Genomic DNA, 25,832 nt, shown 5'->3' with positions numbered 1-25,832 from the left:
TATATATATATATATATATATATGTATAATTTGCCAGAGGGCATGTGCGCTCACCAGAGAGAGAAGGAGAGCGTGAGAAAGCGTTCTCCAGTGGGACGTGGTCATGCTGTAATCCCTTTTGCTCTCCTTCTCCAGCCCGTTGGGACTTTGGGCACAGGCATGCAGCCAGAGTATTTGCCAAATCTCAGAGCAAGGGTTTGAACTTTGCACTTGGCTCTGTAGGGATCTGGCTCCCTTAACTAAAAGGTCACGGGGCTGGTCCAGTAACAGCAAATCTTTATCCGGCCTTATTATATGAGACATGTTTCTGAAGCCGTGCTCGTGAACTCTCTCAGCGTTTTCCTACAACGGTCCTCAGGAAAGAAGGTCATGTGATAATTCCCACTTCATAGGCAAGGGACCGAGGGCACAGCATTTATTTATGTATTTATTTTAAAGAATTATTTGATTCAATTTGATTTATTCTTATTCTTTTTTCAATTTTTACGAGAGAGAGAGAGAGACAGAGACAGAGACAGAGAGACAGAGAGAAAGAAAGGGAACGTGAGAAAGCAAGCCACTAGGTCTGGGACTTGAACCATGGACAGCCATGTGGGAGTCCAATGTCAACCACCATGCCATCCGCTGGCCCGAGGCATGGTATTTAAACAACTTCCCCAGGACAGCCGTGGTAGGTACCGGCAGCCTGGCTGGAACAACATCCTCTGCTGTAATCTCAGTTCTTTTATTTGTGTGTGAAAAGTATGTCCCTTTTCTTCCATGTGAAGAACCATAACGAAAGCACAAAGGCCTACTAGCATGGACATCAGTGTATTGAGTCCTGATGTTCTAGGAGAGTGTCGTCCTCCTGGTCCGACCTGTGGTGCAGGAGCAGCTGATGTTTACTCTTCTAGTCTCTGCACCAGACAGGATGCTGAGCATCTCAAACAGAAATTGTTGTAAGTACTTGGAGCTCCAGAGTAGGCTCTATTCACTGAAATTCCAGGCGGGCCAAAGAGCTAAATATATAGATTTCGTTTTTAAAAAGACCATCAGAGAGGCTAGCAGGTGGCGTGGAGGTTAGAGTGCTGGATCCCACATGGCTGATTGCATGGTTTGAGTCCCAGACCCGGTGACTTGAAAAATCATGCTAGGTGCACGTGCGTGTGTGCCCCAAATCTCGAGAGGAGCATGGAGGAGACTGGACCTTGGCATGGCCTTCTTCCTGGGGGATGATTTCTCTCTTTTCTTCTCTTTGTTTCTGTCTCTGGCAAGCGCACTCGCCCTACAGTGAAAACTAAACAAAAACAAAATAAGAACCGTAAGAAAAATTATAATTAGAAAAAGATAGTATTTATTCCTGTAAGAGGAGACCTTTTATAAAATGACAGAATCCAGGCTCAGCCACAGCGGCATGTGCTGCTAGGACTTTGTGCTCTGCAGACTGGTACCGCGTGGGAGACCTAGGTTCAATTCTGGTCCAACCTAGCGGCCGGACCTGGTAGTGTGCACCTGCTGTCCTCGCACCTGAGGAGCCCAAGGCAGGAGGAGCGTGGCCATGAGCGATCTTACCTTACAAACAAAAAACAGGGGAGCCAGCAGGTGGCATGGTGGTTAAAGTGCCAGACTCCCACATGGCTGACCATGGTTTGAGTCCTGGACCTGGCGAATTGCTTCCTCACTTTTCCTCTCTCTCTGACTCTCTCTCTCTGGTGAGCACATGTACCTAATCGCAAATTAAAATAATACTAAGTAATTCTTAAAAATAACAAATAATTCCTGTCCATAGGCTAGTGGATAAGGGAGCAGGATTCCACGTTGGATCCCAGATTGAATGCTGGCCCGGGTGGCTTGAAAAACACTCTGGGTTTGTGTGTGTGTGTATATCCCAAATCCCAACAGGATGGGAAAACCGAGGAGAAGGGTCACAGAGTAACCATGCCCCAAGGGGTGCTTTCTCCCTCTCCCTTTCTCTTTCTCTTCGTCTGTCTCTGGTGAGCACATATACCCTCGGGCAATTAGGGAAAAAACCCCACAAAATACAGAAGTCATATTATGAAAAATTTGATTATATTTGAACTTGAAAGTATTATATGATGAGAGATTGCCAGAAGATATGGGATACTCACTGTAGTAAGTAAGAAAGAGAAAAAAAAAAACCCTCTATAAGAAATGGCGAGATTGTCACGACCAGCCTTGTCCTGTGTTCCTTAATCAGGATGGACTTCTCCTTGGTCACTTTTGGCCAGGGCTGAATCTACTTTAGATGACAAACCAAACACATTAGTGAAATGAGGTTATGTAATTAGATGTGTTTGCCCATCATAAAAAGTTGCATTTTGGGACCAGCAGTTGGCATAATGGCTATGTTGCTGGACTCCCATGTAGTTGTCCATGGTTCGAGTTCCAGACCCAGTGGCTTAAATTCACGCCGGGTGCGTGCGTGCCCAACATCCCGAAGGAAAATGGAGGAGAAGGAATTGCGGCGTGACCATCCCCCGTGGGGGGCGATTTCTTGCTTTCTGTCCCTCTGTCTCTCTCTGTCTTTCTGGTGAGCACATGCACCCTCTAGCAAAAAACTCTGCAAAAAAAAAAAAAAGTAAAAAAAGAAGTTGCATTTTATTGCCAAGTGTGGATGGACAGCACCCAGAGCTGATGGATGAATTAGAGTGAAACATTAACTCCTCTCCTAATGGCAGCAGGGATCTGTTGAGTCAGAGTGTGGTAGAGTTTGCGTGTGACTCACTGCCCTGGGAATTCAGCCCTGAACCAGACCCACACAGTCCATAGGTCTGCTATCAGTACCTTAGTTTTCTGTTTGATTAACAGAGTCAGAGATGACAGCTCTTCTTCTGAACAAAGTAGGTCCTTAGGAAATATGCAGTGGGTGGATCTTTGTAGTCATTAAAATCCAATACGTTCAAAGTACATCTGGTGTATTGCGGTTGATGAATAGGGCTTTTCTGATTGAAAACCCAAAGCGCAGTGGCCAGCAGATTGCATAATGGTTATGTCACTGGGCTCCCGTGTAGCTGATCATAGTTTGAGTCCTGGACCCGGTGGCTTAAAACTCATGCTGGGCACATGAGCGTGTGTACCCAAAATCCCGAGAGGAGAATGGAGGAGAGGATTGTGGTGTGGCCATCCCCCTTGGGGGGCGATTTCTCGCTTTCTGTCTCTCTGGTGAGTGCACGCACCCTATAGCAAGAATTCTCTCTTTAAAAAAACAAAACAAAACAAGGGAACCAGCAGTTAGTGTAATGGCTATGTCGCTGGACTCCCACGTAGTCGACCGTGATTCGCGTCCTGGACCCGGTGGCTTAAAACTCACACCAGGCACGTGTGCGTGCGTGCCCAAGATCCCGAGAGGAGAATGGAGGAGAAGGGATTGCAATGTGGCCATCCCCTCTGGGGGGTGATTTCTCACTTTCTGTCTCTATGTCTCTGTCTGTCTGGTGAGCGCACGTGCCCTATAGCGAAAACCTCTCAAAACAAAACAAAACAAAAGCAACTCAAAGTGCAAAACAAAAAGACATTGATACTCTGACATACTTTAATAAATTAGTCTACCAGAAAGAATACTTAATTATTATTTTATCTTTCATTATTTCCTCCTTTGTTTTAGTTTGCTACACGGTATGTGCATTTGCTGGATAGTCAGAGAGGGAAAATGAGAAGTCACCCCTCAGGAGGGATGGCCATGCCATAATCCCTCCTCTTCCATCTCTCCCTTCTTTTGGGATTGTGGGCACAAATACACACATGCCAGTATGTTTTTCAAGCTTCTGGGTCCACTACTTGAGCCGTGAAGTCAGCCATGTGGGATCCAGCTGCCTTAACCACCACACCACTGGCTGGTCTCAGTTTTTTCCTGTTTTTAAAAAATGTTACACTTACATTGTTTTTTAAAAATACCATTAGTATAGCTTCATCATTATTAAAAAAATGAAATAAAACTAAAATCTATAATAATTTAAATTGGTGACGAATCTAACCCTCTTTCTTTCTTTCTTTCTTTCTTTCTTTCTCTCTCTCTCTCTCTCTCTCTCTCTCTCTCTTTTTTCTCTCTTCTCTCTTCCTTCCTTCCTTCCTTCCTTCCTTCCTTCCTTCCTTCCTTCCTCTTTCTTTCTTTCTTTCTTTCTTTCTTTCTTTCTTTCTTTCTTTCTTTCTTTCTTTCTTTCTTTCTTTCTTTCTTTCTTTCTTTTTTGCCATAGGGCACATGTGTGCTTCAGAGGGAGACAGAGACAGAAAGAGGGGGAATGTGAGAAGCCGTCCCCCAGGGGGTTGGCCATTTTGCAGTCCTTTCTTTATTCTCCTCTTGAGATTGTGGGCATGTCTGTACACACGCTCAGTGTGTTTTTTAAGCTGCTCTGTCTGAGACACATGCTGTTGGCCATGTGGGATCCAGCACTCCCATCACCATGTCACCTGCTGGCCCCCTTCTTTTTTATTTAAAGGAGAAGGAGAGAAAGAGAGGAGGGGAGAGTGAGAGAAAGCGAGAGAAGCCAAGCTTGGAACCCTGGCAGCGACTCACCTTGCTGCGCTCCTCCCGCCCCAGACTCCCAGTTGGCTGGGATTACAGACACCCTAGTGTGTTCGGGCTGGCTGGGGAACAGGACCTGTGCCTCCCACATGGCTTCCACTACCTGTGGGCCATGATAACTGGGCCAGGAATCAAACTATTTTTATAAAAATGACTAAGTGGACTTTAATGGTTTCAGTGGTATCAGGAGAATACAGTTTTGAATTTACTTTTTGCATAAACAGTGTTAGCTCTTTGAGTAAATGAATAATTTTCTGCCCTTGGTTTGAAATTTTAGGTTTTTTCTTACTTATTCCTGATTTTATTTCAATTTCAGACATTGAGGTTTTTTTCTGTAATTTTTATCATTTATTTTGTTTTGGTCTTGGACTGTCTTAGCATAAACTTACTGGTTTTAATTCTCTTGGATGTTCTCTGCTCCCTCGATTGGCTTTGAGCTTGGCAGGGAGGTAGATTTATCCAAGGGGACTTCAAAAAGTTGGCGGAAAAATGGAATTAAAGTATGAGTTCATTTCAGTGTGAAAAATTTTGAAATCCATGCCTAGTGTTTCATAATACATATTTTCCACATGCTGTTGAAGACTCCTTGTATTTATTATGTTTTTCTTTGCAAGTCAGTATCTTTTTTAAAATTTTATTTTATTAAGAGATTTTTTTGCTATAGAGCACCTGCACTTGCTAGAGAGACAGAGAGAGATGGTGAGAGAGAAAGCGAGAAGTCACCCCTCATGGGGGATGGCCACACTGCAATCTCTTCTCCTCTATTCTCCTCCTGGGATTTTGGACATGCAGGCACATGCGCCTGACATGAGTTTCAAGCTGCCAGTTCCGGGACTCAAACCATGGTCGGCCATGTGGGAGTCCAGTGTCTCAAGTACTACACCACCCACTGGCTCCCACAAATAAGTATTTAAAAAAATTTTTTTAATTGCCAGGGTCATGTATGCTCTCCAGAGAGAGAGAGAGAGAGAGAGAAAGTGTGTGAGAGAGAAAGCACTTCCCAGTGGGGTATAGTGACGTCTCAACTCCTCCTTTTCTCCATCCTGTCCAGGTTTGGGGCATGAACCCACATGTATGACACGTGATTTTCAAGCTGTGAGCACTGGGATTCAAACTGGGGTTGGCCAGGTAGCATCCAGTTCCCTTAACCAGCCTTGATTACCATGCCCTGGCTGTCCCATTGCTTTGCTTTGTTTGCTACAGGGCAGGTGCACATGCCAGAGAGAGACAGAAGAGAGAGAGTGAGAGAAAGTAAGAAGTCACCTTTCCGATCGTCCACGCCACAGTCCCTTCTCCTCCAATACCTTCTTGGGATTTTGAGCATGCACGCACATGTACCCGGTGTGATTTTCAAGTGGCTGGGTCCAGGACTCGAACCTCACAGCCAGCCATGTGGATCCAGCATCTTAACCTCTATATCACCTGCTGGCCCCTAGTGTGTATTTTTTTGTAAAAGAGAAGTGGCCAAAGTATCACCGATGATGCAGTTATGAACAATACAGTGAGGTGAGTGGGGAAGGGAATTCTGTTTTAATGGTTTAAAAATTTGAATTATAATTTAAAAATGAAATACTTTCAAATACAGAGAGTTACTAAAACTTGGCTAACAAAGTATTGCTTCATGGAGAGTGAGTAGAATTTATATTTAATTATCACATTGAGCACACACTAATGTACAGCCTTGAGTGACCTTAAAATCACTTTTGGTTGCAGGCTAAGGACAAATCGTGAATAAAATACATCTTTTTATTCTTACCTGTCACTTCAGGAGGGTTAATTTTATTTCCTCAGCTAGGCATTAAGCTCCTGAAGAGCAGAAACTGAATCTTAAACTTCTCTGTCTACCACCTCTTCCACCCCAATTACCTGACTGCGTTGTAAGTAGCAATAGTTTGTTTACGATACTTCCTAAGCATGTACCAGTCCTTTTGCTTTTAAGTTTATTTATGTCATGAGTTAGAGGGAGAGACAAAGGGAGATAGAGAAACAGAGACAGCGTCTCTGACAGGGTCTTTGACACTGTGATCGCCGCCCTCCTCGGCCAGCCCAGGGTCACGGGCACTTGCATCTCTGGGAGCACACCTGGAGCCTGCCCGTGCGGGTCCGGCTTGCCGAGTGCTGCATTTTGCTTCTGTCTTACCACCCGCCCTCTGTGCAAGTTCTTCAAACCATTTATGAAGGTAAACTTTTGTTGCCAACGTTATTAATTTGGCGATACATTTTCTCCTAAGAGTTTTAAATGAAAAGTAAACCTAACCTTGATTTTCGGAGTTCTGATTAGTAAACCAAAACAGTAACAGCTTTCATGTTGTACTTGTGACAGAGAGTTCTAAACAACTTTATTAAATCTCACATCCACCTGGGAACAGCAGTTAGCGTAATGGCTATGTCACTGGACTCCCTCATAGTCGACTGCGGTTCGCGTCCCAGACCTGGTGGCTTAAAACTCACGCCGGGCACATGTGCGTGCGTGCGTGCCCAAGATCCTGAGAGGAGAATGGAGGAGAAGGGATTGTGGCGTGACCATCCCCTCTGGGGGGTGATTTCTTGCTTTCTGTCTCTCTGTCTCTCTCTGTCTGTCTGGCGAGCGCATGCGCCCTATAGCGAAAATCTCTCCAAAAAAAAAAAAAAAAAAAGAATCTCACATCATCCTGTTATGAAAGGTGTGTGTGTGTGTGTGTGTGTGTTATTTAAAATTCCCATTTTGTAAAGTGAACCTGGGAGGAGAAGTAATTTGCCCAACGTCACACAACTGTTACTTAGGATATTTCAAATTCCAACACTGTATTTTCCACGTGGGGGCGTGGTTCCTATACCACAGTGCACAGTTTGCTAAAACCCTTACATTTAAACTGCAATAGCATTGACCTAATCATTGTTTTCTTCTTCTTCTTTCTAATAATAGGCTACTGAATTCAACCAATGGAAGAATGTTCTGTTTATCATTCAGTTTCTTCTTTCCTGTTTTTTGGGGTAAGAAACTATAGATTTGTAGAAGTGTCAAAGTCAAATCAAAATACACCTTTTCCCTGATGTACCATCAGAATCCCTTTGTCTGTGTTTTCCAACTTCCCCTGGAAAGTTCTCCTGCAGCAGAGGGGTTGCCTGGGACCCGGGGTATCCAGGAGCCCAGCCGAAAGACCAGGAGCCGGCTCAAACTCTGTTTTGCTTTGGAAAGCCGTGCTGACGCCAGACTTGACTCCAGACTCGGATGTGGCTTGTTGATTGCCAAGAGTTCACCTGGACTGAAGTGAGCATCAAGCGCAGTGTACTATTTTCATCTTGTCCCCATGTTCCTAGTTCCCCAAGATCCCCTTCTCACATAAGTACGTGGCAGTGACAGCCTGCTCCTGTGACCGCTGCGTTCAGGAACATTTCTGAGGCAAGATGTCCAAGCTGCTGTATTGCCCAACCATTAGGCTTTTGTGTTTTTTTTATTTTTTTTTATTTATTTATTTTTATTTAAAGGTTTTCGCCATAGTGTACATACACTCACTAGACAGAGCAACAGAGACGGTGAGAGAGAAGGTGAGAAATCACCCCTCACCCTGGGGGAATGGCCACGTCTCGATCCCTTCTCCTCCATTCTCCTCCCGGTATCTTGGGCACGCACGCACACGTGCCTAGCATGAATTTTAAGCCACCGGGTCTCGGACTCGAACTGCGGTCAGCCTGGCATGAATTTCAAGCCACCGGGTCTGGGACTCGAACTGCGATCAGCCATGTAGGAGTCCAGAGACATAATCACTATGCCATCTACTGGTCCCTGTATGTTATTTATAAAGGATTCACAGTTTTTCTTCCAAATCCTGTTTTTTCTTTTCTTTTTTTTTTTTTTTTAATTCAGTGAACACGAAAGGCAGAGAGACAGCCCCCCCAATGGGGTCTCGACACCACGCTCCATCCCCAGTGGCAGCCAGCTGGGTCATGGGCATGTGCCTGCCCAGTACCCCGGGAGGGTCTTGAGGGGACACCTGGGACTTCCTGCACTGCTCAGCCTGGGTCGTTCATGTCACTGCTTTGCCACCGTCTGACCCTCAGAGTTACCTGTGTATTCCTAACTCCCTCTCCTGGTGACCTTGCCCTGCACCCTGTATTTCCCTAAGTTCCGCGGAGGTAGCTGTCCTGTGTTCTGTAGCTGCCAAGTCCAGTGTCTGCGATTCTGCAGGGTCCGCGTAGTGTGCTGTTTCTGGTGACCGCTGTGACTTACTTCCGGTGTTTGTGAACTCTGACTGTGAGCATACGGTTGACTCTTAGTCCCGGGGTTGCAATTGGGAATTGGATGGACTTGCCTATGGGGCAAATTGCTTTTGCTTCTGCCAGTAGCTAGGGGTTGCCTCAGACGTGGACGTGGGCCCTTTCTATTTTTTATTTATTTATGCATTTGTTTGCTATAGGGCATGTGCACTCACCAGAAAGAGAGAGAGAGAGAGAGAGAGAGAAAGAGAGAGAGAAATAATTTCCTGGGGGATGGCCACACCGCAATCCTTCTCCATTCTCTTCTCTGAGTCTTGGACACGCATACACAGATGTCAGTGAGATTTCCAAGCCACTGGGTCTGGGACTCGAATGGACATGTGGGACCCAGCACCTTGACTTCCACGCCACCTGCTGACCTGACTTCAGCCCTTCGGAAGGTCCAGACTCAGTGTTCCCTCGGCAGGAATTTGGCTCAGTGCCCACTTTCTAGGCAGTGCTGTCTCCTTGTATCCCCTCCCCCTGCTGGGCCGACTCTCTTGGCCCTGAATCCTTATCACTCTGGCCAGCCCCCCATTTTCAAGGAGGGGCTTTTGCAAGAGCGCCGCCTCATGCACTGCCAGCTCTACAGCAGGAGTAGAGAGAGTACTTTGACATTGCTGGAAGCGTAGGCTTCATAAAATACCTGTATTTTTCCCATTATTGATGGAAAACATTTCATCTAAAAAAAATCAACCAAGCTGTGTTTGTGAGTCACCCTTTGTCAAGCTGTTGTAAAGTGCCACCAAATGAATGGCCACCAAAGCCAGATTAAGTTTAAAGGGAGTCTTTATTAGCTGGCCAGCTGAGGCTCGGGGCGGAGAGTCAGAACTGTAGCCCCGCCTGAAGGTGGAGTAGTCTTTTTATCGGGGGTCAGTTACCAGGGGTTTCTATGTAAGCAGTCCCAGAAGCTGAATCAAGCAGGTTAATTATTTCTGAGGGGAGTGGGGTTTCCATGCAAGCAGTTACATTGCTAAGCAAAAGGGTTTCGGGCTAGTTAGCAGGTCCAGGATCTTGTCCCGGATGCAGTTTTCTGTACGGCTAGCATGAGCTGTTTCCTCATGGCAGAGCAAGCAGGTTTACAGAAGCAGACAGCCCTGTTAGGGTAAGGGAACAAAATGGACGAACAGTTGTTCATGTGCAACGTCTAATATGTGGCCTTCCACAAAACCAGTTTTTATTTTTCTTGCTGACTATAAAAGAAAAAATCTACCCTTACTACACAAACCCAGAGTAGCACCTCTCTTTGGGTACGCCCATAACAGAGAAATCCAAACAGTTCATGGAAAATGGAATGAAAGAATGAGTTTATTGGACTGTGTAGCCAGAGGGTATGTGCATGCACCATCTAGAGAGAGGGGAGAGAGAGCGAGAGTGAGCACACACCCCCTTTGGGAGGTGTGGTCACCTCACATCCCTGTCCTCCGCTTCTCCATCCTGTTTGGATTCAGAGCACACATGCACACGCATTTGGTGTGTTTTTCAAGCCACCAGGGTAGGATTCAAACTGTAGTTAGCATGTGCCATCTGACATACTCAACCATCAGGCCATGGGGCCAGCCCATGAGTTAATTTTGGTGCAAAAAAAAGAAAAAAAATCCACACGTCGTTTTTTCATTATATGCATTTTCCGTGAATGTTTTGAAGACCCCCTTATGGACAGTAGACCAAAGTTTCAAAGTCTTCTCATTCCATTGTATTTGATTAGATATCGTTTTGTTTTGTTTTTACTTTTCTTTAAAAAGTATATTTATTTCTTATGTGAGAGAGGGAGGCACTCCCAACAGGTCTGCATGCCATGATCCACTCCTGGCCTCAGCCAGATCTCAGGCGCTTTCACGGCCTGCCATGCCCAGAGAAGCCTTGGGATGTGAACCTGAGACCTTCCATTGTGGGTCTGGCATTTTGGGATGTGTCTTTACTTCTATGGCCCGGCTGCAATCCCTTCTCCATTCTCCTCTCGGGATCCAGTTGCTCCCATGGCCGACCTTAAGTGGGTGTTTCGAGGACCCTCAAAGAAAGGCGTCATTCTGACAGCTAAACGCATGAATTCTGGAATCGGACGGCCTGGGTTGGAATGTTACCTTTCTTTATTAGCTCTGGATGTTTGGACAAGTTACTGAACCTCTCTGACCCTTAATTTCCTTATGTTTAAATGGAACAATGAGGAAGACCAGCAGATGGCATGGTGATTAAGGCACTGGACACTCTCATGTGACTGACCATGGTTTGAATCTTGGACCTGGTGGCTTGCTTTCTTGCTTCCTCTCTCTGTCTTGCTCTCTGGTCAAATTAAAAAGAAAAAGAATGAATAAATAAAATTAAATAAATCATCCTTCAACAAAAAGTAAAAAAATAAAATGGGAACAATGAAGTGAAGCACCTGATTGATAGGGTAAGACTGTGTGGATTGAGTGAGTTAGTAATAAAGAGGACTTATTACAGGGCCAAACATAAAGAAAATTCTCAATAAGAAGTGCTAATATTGTTGTTAATGTTTCTTTTACATTTTTAAAATAAACTTTGTTTTTGAGGTTTTTGCCTTTGGGTGTGTGCGTTCGCCGGAGAGAGAGGCAGAGACATTGAGAGGGAAAGTGAGAAATCACTCCTCCCCCCGGGGATGGCCACACCGCTATCCTTTCTCTTCCATTCTCCTCTGGCATCTTGGGCCTGCACACACACGCGCCCAGCGTGAGTTTAAGCCACTGGGTCTGGGACTCAAACCGTGGTCAACTACATGGGAGTCCAGCAACATAGTCATTATGCTAACTGCTAGTCCCAGAACAAACTTTTCAAAAAGTTAATCTTCCTGAGAGAGAGAGAGAGCCAGCCACCCTCACAAGTATCCTCACACCACAAGCTGCCCCGGGTCTCAGGCAGCATTGGCTCATGGGCACATGCTCACACACCTGGCATCCTGAGGGACATCTGGGGACATGAAGCAGGGCCTTCACCCTGTGGGTCCAGTTGCGTTTCTGCTGCACCATGCCCTGGCCTCATGGTTAATATCTCTGTTTCAGGAGGTCAGCTTGTCTAGTTTCGCTCTCCCCTTTTCACACCAGACAGCCTTGGGTGCAGACATGGCTCCGACTTCTATTATATTCATTTTACACTCGGTGGCCAAATTTTCATCCTGACACTGCTCTGGAAGGAAGCTTCAGTTTGGGCATGGCGCGTTGTCAGGGTACCATTTTCTCGCAGCTTCTATTTCTGCATCTCTAGTAAGTTCCCGCCACACCCTCGGGTCCCAGGGACACTGACGCTGGGCTAGAGCTGCCCTGTCCCTTGGCCGCTGTGCCTCTGGGGCATCTCAGCGTTAACCGGGCAGGCCCCAAACCTAGACGCAGAGAGCAGACTCCACGTCCTTCTTCTTTTCAGTACTTTCAAGTCTGCATTTCAAACTTGCCTTCTTCAGTTGAACTACACTTTTTTTTTTGGTAACTAAACTCTTTTTTTTTTGGTATACCAAGTCTTCCCTTGGTATCCCCGGGAATACCAAAATCCTTCCTATAGAAGACTTGGATTCTTTCCAGAACGGCCCAGTATTCGCATAGGCCCCTGTCTACTTCATGTCCTCTTTAGATTACTTGTACTGCCTAATGCAGCGTGGAGGTGCCTGCATAGTTGGAGCATCTTTTTGTCGTAGTTTTTAAAATTGTCGTATCGTTATTATTTTTTTCTGAATATTTTCACCCTGCAGTTGGTTGACTCCATGAGAGTGCCTGGGATATGGAGGGCTGACTGTAGGTAAGCGATTATCACATGTCCCAGCTGCAGTGGCACAGGTGCATGAAACTGGGGCCACGCAGGAGACTGGGGGGCAGCACCTGTGGACTTCAAAACTGGGAGGCTGGGTTGGAAGATTGTAAAGGTGAGGACCTGTCATAAATACCTTTCCCTTCTTCCTCTCTCATAAAAAAAAAAAAAAAAAAAGATTATACTTTAAAAGGTATGATATAGGACTAGCAGGTAGCATGGAAGTTAAGGTGCTGGATCCTGCATGGCCTACTTCGAGGTTCAAGTCCTGACCCGGCAGCTTGAAAAACACAGTAGGTATGTGTTTGTGTGTGTGTGCGTGTGTGCGTGTGTGTGTGCCCAAACTCCTAAGAGGAGAATGGAGGAGAAGGGATTGAGATGTGGCCATCCCTTCTGGGGGGTGATTTCTCACTTTCCCTCTTACTCTCTATCTCTTTCTCTTTCTCTCTCCAATGAGTGCATTCACCCTGTAGCAAACAGACAAAAAGTATGTTATGAAGCCAATGGTATGGTAAAGGGGCAGACTCTTCTTTTTTTAGAGAGATTTTTCCTATAGGGTGTGTGCACTTGCTGGAGAGACAGAGAGAGACAGAAAGTAGGAAATCATCCCTTGGGGCGGCGTGGCCACGCTGCAATCCCTTCTCCATTTTCCTCTCGGGGTCTTGGGCATGCATGCACATGTGCCTGGCATGAGTTTCAAGCCTGGTCTGGGACGCGAACCACGGTCAGCCATGTGGAAGTCCAGCCATGTAAGCACTACACCATTTGCTGATCCTGAAAAGGCAGATTTCTCATTTTTTGTTTTATGGTTTAATTTTTGTTTAAGTTTATTTCTTGAGAGAGGAGAGAGAGCGAGAGGCACCGTCAGTAGGGTCTCACGCTGTGACCCTCCTCCAGCCTTCCAGCCAGCCAGGATCATGGGTGCACGTGGGCCTGCTGTGTACAGGTCAGCCAGGGAACTGAACCCCGGTCTTCCACGTAGCTTCCAGCACTGCAGTGTATTGTGCTCCTGTGGCCGGGCTGAGTTATGGTTTAATTCTGTCTTGAGGACACAGTGCTCGGAAATGGTACTGCGTGTAACCAAGAGTTTGAATCCAGAGCATGTGATGGAGTGAAGCTGCTTCCAAAAGGCGGAATGGATTGTGAGAGCTAAAATAATTTAATGCCATCACACGTGAAATATAGACTGGAGGGGCCAGCAGATGCCATAACAGTTATGTCACTAGACACGGCCACCATGGTTCAAGTCCCAGACCCAATGGCATGAAAATCACACCAGGTGCATGTGCGTGCATGCCCAAAATCCCGAGAGGAGAATGGAAGAGAAGGGATTGTGGCATGGCCATCCTCCCAGGGAGTGATTTTTCCGCTGTCTCTCTGGCAAGTGCATGTGCCCTATAGCAAAAATCTCTCTCAAAAAACAAAAACAAAAATAAAAACATAGACTTGAATTGAAATTGACAAATGAGATTTTAAACAGGCCAGCTCTGCAAGTCTTTAATCTTGCTGAGAAGTTACAGGTTCCAGTTTATTCATAGCAGTGACTGGCACCGTCCTGCCAGCCCAAAGGGATTATGCTAATCTGTTTCTGCCCCAGTAGCAGCCCTTTGATCTTCCTGAAGCAGCAATCTATGCCTTAATTGCAACACAAAGCATCACATTTTCCCTGCTTGCAGCACCAAAAAAGTTCTGTTTTGAATTTTCCACGTGTATTACTGAAGATGCAGTGAACAAGAGCAAACAGGACTCTGCTGATTGTGTGGGCAGAACCCGCGAGAGGGTGGGTGTTCGCGCTATCTCCCTACCAGACAGATTTTAGTGGGAAATTGACCCTCCAGAAAGGTGCACCGTACTTATCCCATGACCTGGCTCAGCCCTGGCACCTCACTGAGGCTTTGGGTAGAAGGGAGGTCTTCCCAGGGACGGGGACGATGGGGTTATTTGAAATTCTTTGAAAGATGGAATTCTAAGAGGAGAATGTGTGTGGGTACCATAGCAGAGGTGGAAGGAGTGTAAAAGTGGCCTTTGATGTGAACATGTGGTTGAATTTCTTTTTTGTGTGGTTATTTATTTCTTCAATGGGAGAGAGAGAGAGAAAAAGGACTCCCAGTAGTGATGCAGCGATGCGGTAGTGTGGGGGAGATCAGGCCCAACACCCACAGAGGGACACAGGGTCTTGCTTTTCGCTCTCAAACAACTAGAGAAGCAGACATGGAGAGGGGAGGGGATACCGAACAGAGTTTATTAAGTGTGGGGTGGGGGTAAACCAGCAGGTGGTGTAATGGTTACATCGTTGGACTCCCATGTAGCTGACTGCAGTTAAAGTCCCAGACTGGGCAGCTTAAACTCACGCCAGGTGCGTGTGCATGCGTGCCCAAGATCCCGAGAGGAGAATGGAGGAGAAGGGATTGTGGCGTGGCCATCTCCCTGGGGGGTGATTTCTCGCTTTCTGTCTCTCTCTTTCTGACAAGTACAGGTGCCCTATAGCAAAAAACAAAAACAAAAACAAACTCTCTTAAAAGAAAAAAAAAACAAACAAAAAAGAGAGCGAAGGAAGACCAGAGCTCCCAAGCAGGGTCTGGAAAGTGGGTTGTGGAGCAGGAACTGGGCAGAGGGCTTTCATTTAGGCGAGGAGGGGCTTTGTCAGGGCTTGTCCTCTTGTGTATGCTGTTCCCCTCATGGTGTGTGTGGGGTTCGCATGCTATTAAACGTGTCCAGTCATTTCTCTTTAATTTTAGAGTGGGTAAGAAGGTCAGGAGATTCTTTATATAAAATCTTTGGACCATAGAAACTGTTATCTTCTTCCTGGAATGTCTTGGGACCTGGGGAAGAAACCTTAATTCTTTGTTCTGGGTCAGGCCGCTCGGTCGATCGCCGAGTTACACTGCTGTCTGTCTCTGTGGGCAAGCAGTTCCGCCACAGCCTAGCTGCTGCCACTCCATCTCTTAGCCATGGTGCAGCAGATGGCGTCTAAAACACAAAAACAAAAAGAAAACGTAGCCATTTCGTGACTGCATTTGGGGCCTATACCCTGTCTCCTTAGGGTCCCTGTCTCCCACTTCAATAGTGTGGTCACGCCACAGTCCACTGCCAGGCTCAGCCAGCCCGGATCACGGGCATGCGTGGGTCTGTGTGTGCAAGGAGGCCTTGGGGCACCAACCTGGGGCCTTCCCACGTGGGCCCAGAGGTGCAGTGTTGCATTACTGCTAAGCCACTGGCTGGCCTGTGCTGAGTTCTGCATACGGTGCCCGAGAGTCGTCAGCTGTAAACCTGGGCATTCAGGTTGTGACTGCCACGTGTGTGCCCTACAACTTGGGTAAATTGGTCAATTTTTGTACCATTTTTAGAAACAGGAAGAAACCTTTGAGTAGGGGTTTGATCTGGGGGTTTCCAACTGGGCACCTCTACCCTTGGGTACCCAATAAGCCAGAACACACAGCTGGCACCTGTTGTCTGAATAAACATGTGAAATATATGTGCTATGATTTTTTTCAAGCGCACACACATAGTATAACAATTTAAAAAAATACAGAATAGCAAAGCTTACTGAATTTCATATTGCCTTTCTTATGAATTGCCAGAGGGCACAGGTGCTTGCTCAAGAGAGACAAAGAGACAGAGAGAGAGAGAGGGAGAAAGCTCCCCCCACACCATGGCGTGTAGTCACACTGAAATCCCTTCTCCATTTCTCCACCTTGTTGGGCTTTGGGGCATGTGTGCACGTGTGCCTGGTGTGCTTCTCGAGCCACTGGGGCTGGGATTCGAACTGTAGTGGGCCATGTCGAACCCACCTCCCTTAACCCCCAGATCACGAGGCCGGCCCAGCATTGCTTTGAAAGATCTTTGCATTTGATTAATCTACAGATGCTGAGATAAAAACTGCTGTCATATGCAGGGTGACATTTTTGATGTCAAGTCTGTACTGAGTCGGCAGAGGTTCTCTTAGTTCTGAGTCTTGGTCCCAACCAGAGCACTGTACAGGTACTTATTTACATATAGAAATAGATTATGGCTCTCTCCAACTTTTAAAAAAATATACTGCTTTGGCCCTAATGATTTGATAGTCGCTCTCTCTGGGGACATCTAGTGGGAATGTTAGGAAGTGCAGCCTTTCTGTCTAGACGTCGTCTGTCACCTAGGAGGCCTGTGCTTCACGGAGACTCTCTCCAGAAAGTTAGACAGAGATTCCCCACACACACCCCGGCCCAGGCCAGCTGGTGAGTGACTGTCCCAGCCACCCACACTGGTGACACGGATACTGGCATTTTAGAGCCATCGTATCTGCCAATTTTGAGTGCAGGATGAGGTGGTTTCATTATAATGTAGGGTGGAGGAAACGTTGCATGATTGAAAGGCTGAAGTTGGAATTTTTATACCAAGTTTAAAATAAGGAACGTTGAGGCCAGCAGGTGGCGTGGCGATTAAGGCACTGCACTCCCATATGGCCACCGCAGTTCGAGTCCTGGACCTGGAGAGGGGCTTTCTCACTTTCTCTCTCTCTCTCTTTGTCTCTCTTTGGTGAGCACACATGCCCTATAGCAAATGAAAAATAAAAATAAAGTAAAGGACTATCCAGAGGGCCAAATGGTGGTGCACTGGTAACTTGATGTTCTGCAAGGCTGACCCTCGGGGGCGGGGTGTGTGTGTGTTCTAGGTTTGCACAGAGACCTCTATGTACGTACCAGGAGCACACACTCACTCTGGACCTGGGGCTGGCAGAGGCTAGTGACAGATCAGGGTGTCAAGACCCTGGTGGGTACTCTCTCGCTCTCTCTCTCATGGAAGAAATAACAAAATAAAAACAAACAAAACAAAACAAACAAACAAACAAACAAAAAAACCCACAAGCACAAGGGCTAGCGGGTGGTATAGTGGTTAAGACGCTGGACTCCAACATGGTTGATTGTGGTTTGAGTCCCAGACCTGGAGGCTTGAAACTCATGCCAGACACTTGTGCATGCATGCCCCAAATCCCAGGAGGTGAATGGAGAAGGAATTGCGGCATGGCCACTGCCCCGCCGAGGGGGGTGGGGTGTGACTTCTCACTTTCTGTCTCTCTGGCCAGTGCATGAGCCCTATGGCAAAAATCTCTCTCAAAAGAACGAACAAAAAACCAAGGCCACCCGTTATTGTCCTTGGTTTAAGGCTGCACCCAAGTTTAGGAAGGCTGCAGAAAGCACCTCTGTTTCCCTAGAGTTGGGCTAGAGCCCCTCCCTACACCCCTCTGTGCCACCTCCCGTTTTATTTTACTCGGGTTTTGAGCTCCTTCGGGGCAGATGGTGTGGACCATCCCCGCTGACTGCCAGGGCCTGGCAGAGGAGGCGCTCTGAGACAGGACTGAGTTTTTTCAGTCTTTCATGTTATCATGAATAGGATGATCCTGGGATTCTAAATCAATGTTGAATTTATTAAAATTGTAACTTTTTTTAAACTTAGAGTTTCTTAAGCCTTAGAATTCAACTTAGAAATGCGATTGCTCTATTTATAAAGCTGGTACAGTCATCCCTCAGTATCCTTCGGGGACTGGTTGCAGGAACCCCTGCAGATACTAAAATCCCCAGAGGCGCAATTCCTGTGTATAAACTGGTGTAGTATTTGCATAAAACCTACCCACAGCTTCTTACATACTTTAATCACCTCTAAATTGGGTATGATTCCAAATACAACGTAAATGCTATCAAAATAGTTGTTACACTGCATTTTAAAAATCATATATATATATATATTTTGAGAGGTTTTGCTGTAGGGTGCGTGCACTCACCAGAAAGGCAGAGAGAGACAGAGAGACAGAAAGTGAGAAATCACCCCCCGGGGGGATGGCCACGCCGCAATCCCTTCTCCTCCATTCTCCTTTCAGGATCTTGGGCATGCACACACACACACCCGGCATGAGTTTAAGCCACTAGGTTCGGGACTCGAACCGCGGTCAGCTACATGGGAGTTCAGTTCAGTGACATAGCCATTATGCTAACTGCTGGTCCCTAAAATTCATATTATTAGTATAATTGCTAGAGGGTGCATGTGCTCACTGGAGAGAGACAGAGATAAAGACTGAGGGAGAGGGAAAGCGAGAAAGCGCCCTGGGGGGCGTGTTCACCGCGGTCCTTTCCGGGTGTTACATTCTACTAAAAGTAGGGTGAGACCACCTGTGACAGTCCTTAGAGCTAGGACTGGTTTGTCCCTGGGAGACCCAGCTCAGGCCTCTTACCTGGATTTACCTTCGAAGTCCCACGTGTTTTGTGCTGTGTGCTGGTTTTGATAGTGATCCTTCTCGATATCGAGTTGTCTTGGGGCTAGATGGTGACTGATGCACAGGTAACGCTACACTCTACAGTCCTGGGCTCACATCCTGGGACCTCACTGTGCATGCCAGGCACACACGTGTGCCCGTGATCCAAGCTGGCTGAGGCTGGGGTTGGATTGCTCCATGAGGACCCTGGTGGGGGGTGTACCTGCTCTCTTTCTCTCTCATGAAAGAGATGACCTCTTCAAAACAGAACAAAAACATTTATGATTTGCACGGGTGGAATTTTCTTTTTAAAGAATTATTTACTTATTATTACTTTTTACATTTGACCGGAGAGAGAGAGAGAGAGAGGGAAAGCGAAAGTGAGAAAGAAAGCCACCTGGTCTGGGACTCGAACTGTGGTCGGCCATGTGAGAGTCCAGTGCCTTCCCTATCACCACTCCACCTGCTGGCCCTGGATGGGTGGAATTTTGCATCCCACTGAGGTTGCAGCTAATTTCCTTCACTCCTTGAACTTATTTCTTCCTTTTTTTTTTTTTAGAGATTTTTGCTATATGGCTTGTGCGCTCGCAGGAGAGACAGAGAGACAGGAAGTGAGAAACCTCCCCCCAGGGGGGATGGCCTCACCACAGTTCCTTCTTCGTTCTCCTCTTGGGATTTTGGGTACACATGTACACACACTTAGCATGAGTTTTAAGCCACCAAGTCCAGGACTCGAACTGCAGTTGACTATGCGAGACTCCAGCGATGTAACCATTATGCCATCTGCTGGGCTCCATGTCTTTTTTTTTTTTTTTAGAGAGCCTTTTGCTATAGGGTGCACATACTCGTTAGACAGAGAAAGACAGAAAGTGAGAATCACACCACCACCCCCAGGGGAAATAGGATGACCACACTGCAATCCCTTCTCCATTCTCCTCTTGGGATTTTAGGTATGCACGCACATGCACCTGGCGTGATTTTCAAGCCACCTGGTCCAGGTCTTGAACCATGGCCAGCCACATGAGAGTCCAGTACTTTAACCACTATGCCATCTGCTGACCCCGGAATGAACTCCTTTCTTTACCTCTGACTGGATTCTACATTCTTTTCCTGTGCATGCATTTTTTTCTTTGTTACTTGGTCACAATTCTGTAGCCAATTTATAGACAAGAAGTGTGGGTACTTACTGACAGCGAATGCTGAATCTGCTAGTGAGAGGGTACAGAGTTATTGACAGCATCCATCAGTTTAGATCCCCTTCATCCAAAGTGATCACTCAGCTGGTTTTCCTGCTCACGCCAGCGGACCTCAGCTCTGGCTGCACCTCAGCATCACCTGGGGAACTTCTTTGTCACTGAGCACAGTCCTGGGCCCACCTTAAACCAGCTGAACAAGAACCTCCTCTGGGCCGGGCTTTGTTGTGTGTTCCAAATGCAGCTGATGGCATCTGGATCCACATGGCTGACTGCAGTTCGAGTCCCAGACCTGGCTTGAAAAACACACCAAGCACGTGTGCATGCCTGCCCAAAATCTCAAGAGAGAATAGAGGGGACAGGATTAGAGTGTGGCCATCTCCCCAGGAGGTGCTCTCTCATTTTTCCTATCTCTGTCTCTCTCTAACAGGCTTGCAAAGTAAAATAAATTAAAAACTATATATAATTGCTCCTACATGAGAGGGTCCTTGGGTCGCGTTTTAGTCCTCCCTCTATACGCTTGGTGTGTACGTGCCTGTGAGCTGGGCTGGCTGAGGTGCGGGGTGGATCGTGGTGGAAAGACCCTGTTGGGGATGCCTGCCTGTCTGTCTGCCGCTCTCTCATGGGATAAAGGAATGAATAAACCAAACTCTGTTACAAAGCGGCTGTAAAAGTGAGGGATTTCAGGTTGTAGTGCAAAGAGTCAGGGCAGCTTAGTCTGGCCCCCACACTCTCTTATCTTCTCCTTTTTGAAGGCCACAGGGTTAAACCTTAGGATATTAGTTGTGGTGTGCATGCACGCTTGTCATGTAACGATGACTTCGCTGTTCTGCTCCACTGCATGTACGTGTGCGCCACAGTCTGGTTTCGTCAATGAGCCGCTGCTGTCTGCGGCCCCTTTCAGAGGAAGGGAGCCCCTGGATTAGAGAGCTGGCCGTGGTCAGCTCGGCCTTGGTGCTGCTGTCTCAGCCCCGCTGGCCTTGGCTTGGTTTGGCCTTGGCTTGGTTTGGCCTTGGCTCGGCTCAGCTCAGCTCAGCTCTGCCCTGGGAGCTCTGAGAGGGGGGAAGCGCTCTGTGTGTTCTCCTGGTGCCTCACAGGCTCCCAAGGGGAGGAAGCGCTCTGTGAACGCTACTGGAGCTCTGGGAGATGCCCCTGAACTCCCAGATAAACAACATGACCCCAGTGTCTGTTTCCAATTCCCCTGCATCTCTCTTCCACCCACTCTTCGGAGGAGGAAAGAACCTTGCAAAACACAGGTCCTTAAAAAACAGAACCTCAGCCTCCTGACTCCCATTTTATGGAAACACTAATGTGAAATACACAGAGAAAATGAGAGGGACCCAGAAGGTTAGGTTGGCTAAGGCGCCGCTGTAGTAAGTCCATATAGCAGGGGTCTTACGCGTGTGCTCTCAGACCTCTTTTTTATTTAAAGTAATTCTTTTTTTAATATTTATTTATTTATTTAATTCCATTTGTTGTTATTATCATTTTTTAAATTTTGACCATAGAAAGATAGAGAGAGAGAGAGAAAGGGAAAGTGAGAAAGCAAGCCTCCAGGTCCGGGACTCGAACCGTGGTCGGCCATGTGGGAATCCAGCGCTCTTAACCACCACACCACCTGCTGGCCCCTCAGACCTTTTTGATATGTGTCTCATCTTTATTTGTTTAAAGTCCTTGTGCCTTTTTAATTTCTGGAGGTGCATGCAGTCACCAGAGAGACAGAGGAACACAGAGAGAGGGAGAGGGAGAAAGCACCTCCAATGGGGTATGTCACCGTTACAATCCCCTCTCCACTTCTCCACCCTGTTGGAACTCTGGGCATGCACTCACATACTCCAGCATATGTTCCAAGCTGCTAGAGCTGGGATTTGAACCGCTGTCAGCCGTGTGGGATCCTGCTCTCTTAACCACTAGACCATGTGGGCGGCTCACTGACTCTTACGAAGCTCTGACTATTGCCTGGCACAGTGAGGCGCACACTCAAGCGTCTGTCCCTTCGCCTCAGGTTTCTCTTGATGTACTCCACAGCTCTGTGCAGCTACTACAACTCGGCCCTGACGACGGCGGTGGTCGGAGCCGTCAAGGTAAGTGACGGCAGCTTCGGGACACACGGCCGCGTTGGGCACTGACTGTGAACCCAGCGCTTCTGATGGGAGCTGAGATTGGTTCTGTTTTCGGTGGGCTCGTAAGACTGTGGGCTTGTGCCATTTTCACCTAGGTTTGGGCGATGATCATTTCGTACTCCTCATCTCCTAGTGCATGAAAGAGGGAGATGTGCTCATTTAAAAAGGAGAGACAAACGATAGTGTTTACTTCAAGGGTAGGTGGAAAGGGATGCTATTGGCAAAGGAAGTAAAAAGCTGGAAAGAAATGTAAATATTACACCATGAGAGCTATAATTTGGTTTCTTGGGAGATTGTGATTGGCTTTTGTGCCCACTAAGCAAGGGAACCCTTGTTCAGACATGCTTTCAATCCAGGTCTGTGCTCAGCGATAAGGCAGTGAACGTAAGGGCCGGGGGGGTGGATAGTGTGTGTCTGTGGATATGAATACGCAGGCCACAGGCGCATGCCCGAATGGATGGGGTGGGGGTGTTCTGAATTCTCTTCTTCCTTTGTCTTTCCATTTGTGTGAACTTCTAGAGTGAGTTATAAAAATCGTTCATGTGTTTTCTTTCTGTCAGAGGGCACACGCACGTGCCAGGAGGAGAGCGAGAAGAATAAAGTGAGAGAGCACCCCCCGTGGGGAATGGTCATGCCTAGTCCTTCACCTCCATTCTCCCTCCCGTTGGGATTTTGGGCACACACAGGCACGCGGCATGTTTCAGAGGCTGCCAGTTCTGGGACGCACATGTGCAGTTGGCCATGTGGGATCTAACTGCTTTAACCACTCACCACACACTGCCTACAAGACTGCCCATTTCAATAGTAGACCTGTTCATTGGCTGCTCAGAGCCCTCCTAGAATACAAAGGACTTCAAAAAGTCTGTGGAGGGACTGGCAAGTGGCGTGGTGGTTAAGGGCGCTGGACTCCCCCATGACCCACTGCAGTTCGAGTCCCAGACCTGGCAACTTGCTTTCTCACTTTCCTTCTCTCTTATTCATCTCTCTCTGGTCAAATTGAAAAAGAAAAAGAAAAGAAAATAAACAAAGTTAAATAACTTTTTTAAAAAAAAGTCTGTGGAAAGCATGAGTTTATTTCAGTGCAAAGAAAGGAAAGCCATGAGTAGTGTCTTCATACTATACATTTTCCATGAACTTCTGGAAGGCCTCTTTTACACTGCACTGCTTGGAGTTTATTTGGTGTCTCTGCTCTGTACACATTGAAGGTCAACCCAATGAGCATGCACAACCAGATGATGGTAAAGAGGTGGGATCTGGCCGACTTACTACGCAGCCCAACTCTTCCATGTTAACTGGAATGGAGGGATGAATAACACTTCTATTATAGAATAATTTACTTCGTTTTTAAATCAAGTCCTATGTAGATTTAAAACCATTCATCTCTTCAGCCTTCTGTGAACTTCTACTCTGCACAAGGACCTACACAAAGTGACTGAAAGGGGTAGATTCAGCTTTACCGCATATACGAAGCTACTTCAGGCAATTTGTGGAACATGGCATTCAAGTGTAAGTTCATCTGGGCACACAAGTTTTTGAAGTTCATGGATAGTCTTTTCCTAATATTCATTTTCCGTGACCTTTGTAGAAGACACCCCCCCCATATATATTTTCCTCTAAATTATTTACTGTAAAAATGGCTGGTCCTCAGAGCTGCAGGTGGTGTGGAGGTTCAGGTACTGAATGCCACGTAGCCAGCTCCGTGGTTCAAGGCTCAGATCTGGTGGCTTGAGAAATGCTGGCGTGTGTGCTGCATGCCCAAAGTCCTGAGGAGAGAATGGGGGAGAGGGGATTGTGGCGTGGCCATCCCCTCGGGGGTGGGGGGTGATTTCTCACTTTCTCTCTTTCTCTCTCTCTTTCACTGGTAAGTGTGTGTGCCCAGCGGGAAAATCTAAGACACAAGAAAACAAAGACTAACCCTCTCTCCTCTTCTGCAGAATGTGTCCATTGCCTACATCGGGATGTTAGTTGGTGGAGACTACGTCTTCTCTGTGTTAAACTTTGTAGGATTAAATATTTGGTGAGTGGGATTTTAAAATGAATTTGTTTTAGTAGAAACAGAAAGACACAGACAGTCTTATTACATTAATATGTACTAAGCAAAAGAGCAAAGGGAAACGTTACACTTTAAGCCGGGAGGTGTTTTGACATCATTTCTGAAATAATTTTACTTCAGTCACTCAGTTCATCGATTTCTCTGACATCCTTCCTCGGGTGGATTCATGGAGACACATGGAATGAAAATGCATGCGCTGAGGGCTGAATTTAACTCATGTATCTTCTCCACAGAGAGGTCCTTTAAACCATCTGTCATCCTCCTGCCAAACGGGTGTCCTTAAACTTGGGCTCTGTCAAAGCGCAAGAATGCCCCAAGGCTTAATAGATACTTCTAGAAGGCATTTTAGGGTCTCAGATACGGGATGTGATTTGAAGATAATGGCATGTAGCTTATTCAATATAAAACAAGTACTTCTTGTCTCTCCACGGTTCTGTATTAGACTCGATTACAGACACCAAGGTTTTGTAAATAAGAGGAGACATTCATCAAACAGTCCACAAACTTGAAACGGAAAGCAGGGACATGAACCATTCTCTCCACATTAAATTGTACGTGGAAGAATGTCAGCACAGCTGGAAGTAGCACCTGTGGGATTCCCTGTTACTCATTTTTACTTTTGTCCCCTTTTCTTTTCAGCATGGCAGGGGGCTTGAGATACTCCTTTTTAACCCTGAGCAGCCAGCTGAAACCTAAACAACCCGTGGATGAGGAGAGCGTCCCTCCAGATCTGAAGAGCTAGAATGTGGGGAGGAACCGCAGACGGACTCGCCGACTGGGGTCACGGGTGGGGGTCTTACCTCTAGGATGTGAAGCCAGAGGTTCGGAGTTGGGAATTCACTCCCCTGGCTCAAGCACAAGTGGAATGTATGCAAAATGCCAAGAAAACTACCTCACATGCCTTCTTCACGCACGAGCCCTCACTGCCCTGAAGGCTGTGTGTGCAAAGCCTTCCACATGCTTCTCAGTAAGCCCCGGCCGCGTGCAGAGGTGGACCATGGAGCGCCCCGCCGCGCCTGCACTGCCCCCGGCTCATCGCAGGGCCTCGTGAAGGGCTGGCAGGTGCAGGAGGACCATTTTCTTATTAGCAACCTGGCCGCTAAAGCAAAGGGCCGGTGAGGACATTTTTCCAGTTTACACAGACACGTCTTGATTGTAATAAAAATAACCAATCAACAGCCAGTAAGGTCGTTAGCTTTGATGTAAGCTAACATCTGATGATTTTCCTAATCATCTGAGTCAAATAAAATGCTATTTCTACAGGTGCCTCTGACGGTGGTATTATTGAAGCCAGGCGGAAACAGCTATTCCTAATGCAGAAGGCCACTCCACCTGGAGTGACTAGATGCACGCTTTATGATTCATATTGGAAATAATGAGAGTAACTCAATGGGGGGAAAATACTCAGAGTCAAATTGAGGTCAGCCATGCTACATTCAAGTGTCTCGTTGCTTTTTTCTTTTTTGGAGAGGTTTTCGCTATAGGGTGCATACAGTCACCAGAAATACAGAGAGAGACAGAGAGACAGAAGGCAAGAAATCACCCCCCAGGGGATATGGCTACACCGCAATCCCTTCTCCTCCATTCTCCTCTCGGGATCTTGGGCACGCACGCGCTCGTGCCCAGTGTGAGTTTAAGCCACCGGGTCCGGGGCTCGAACTGTGGTCGACTACATGGGAGTCCAGTGACATAGCCATTATGCCAACTGCTGGTCCCCTCA

General features: G+C 46.9%; 1 protein-coding gene across 5 annotated transcripts in view; it reads left to right on the top strand.

Annotated features, from left to right (window-relative positions):
* Positions 1 to 25,374, top strand: part of SLC35D2 (solute carrier family 35 member D2) — a 78,784-nt gene extending 53,410 nt beyond the window's left edge. For 2 of the 5 annotated variants that reach the window (XM_006139831.3, XM_027775707.1), the window contains exons 9-13: positions 7,428 to 7,495; positions 7,605 to 7,772; positions 21,942 to 22,020; positions 23,994 to 24,076; positions 24,752 to 25,374. In XM_006139831.3, the coding sequence (XP_006139893.1) occupies positions 7,428 to 7,495; positions 7,605 to 7,772; positions 21,942 to 22,020; positions 23,994 to 24,076; positions 24,752 to 24,854 (501 nt within the window). In that variant the 3' untranslated portion in view covers positions 24,855 to 25,374. The remainder of the gene's footprint in view (positions 1 to 7,427; positions 7,496 to 7,604; positions 7,773 to 21,941; positions 22,021 to 23,993; positions 24,077 to 24,751) is intronic. The other 3 variants (XM_014591906.2, XM_006139832.3, XM_014591947.2) reach the window with 3 other exon arrangements.
* Positions 25,375 to 25,832: the final 458 nt, after the last annotated feature.

The sequence above is a fragment of the Tupaia chinensis genome, unplaced genomic scaffold (genome assembly GCF_000334495.1).
Source record: "Tupaia chinensis unplaced genomic scaffold, TupChi_1.0 Scaffold000007_1, whole genome shotgun sequence".
Classification (NCBI taxonomy): domain Eukaryota; kingdom Metazoa; phylum Chordata; class Mammalia; order Scandentia; family Tupaiidae; genus Tupaia; species Tupaia belangeri.
Note: the sequence above shows the minus strand (reverse complement) of the source record. Positions and strands in the feature narration are given on the sequence as shown.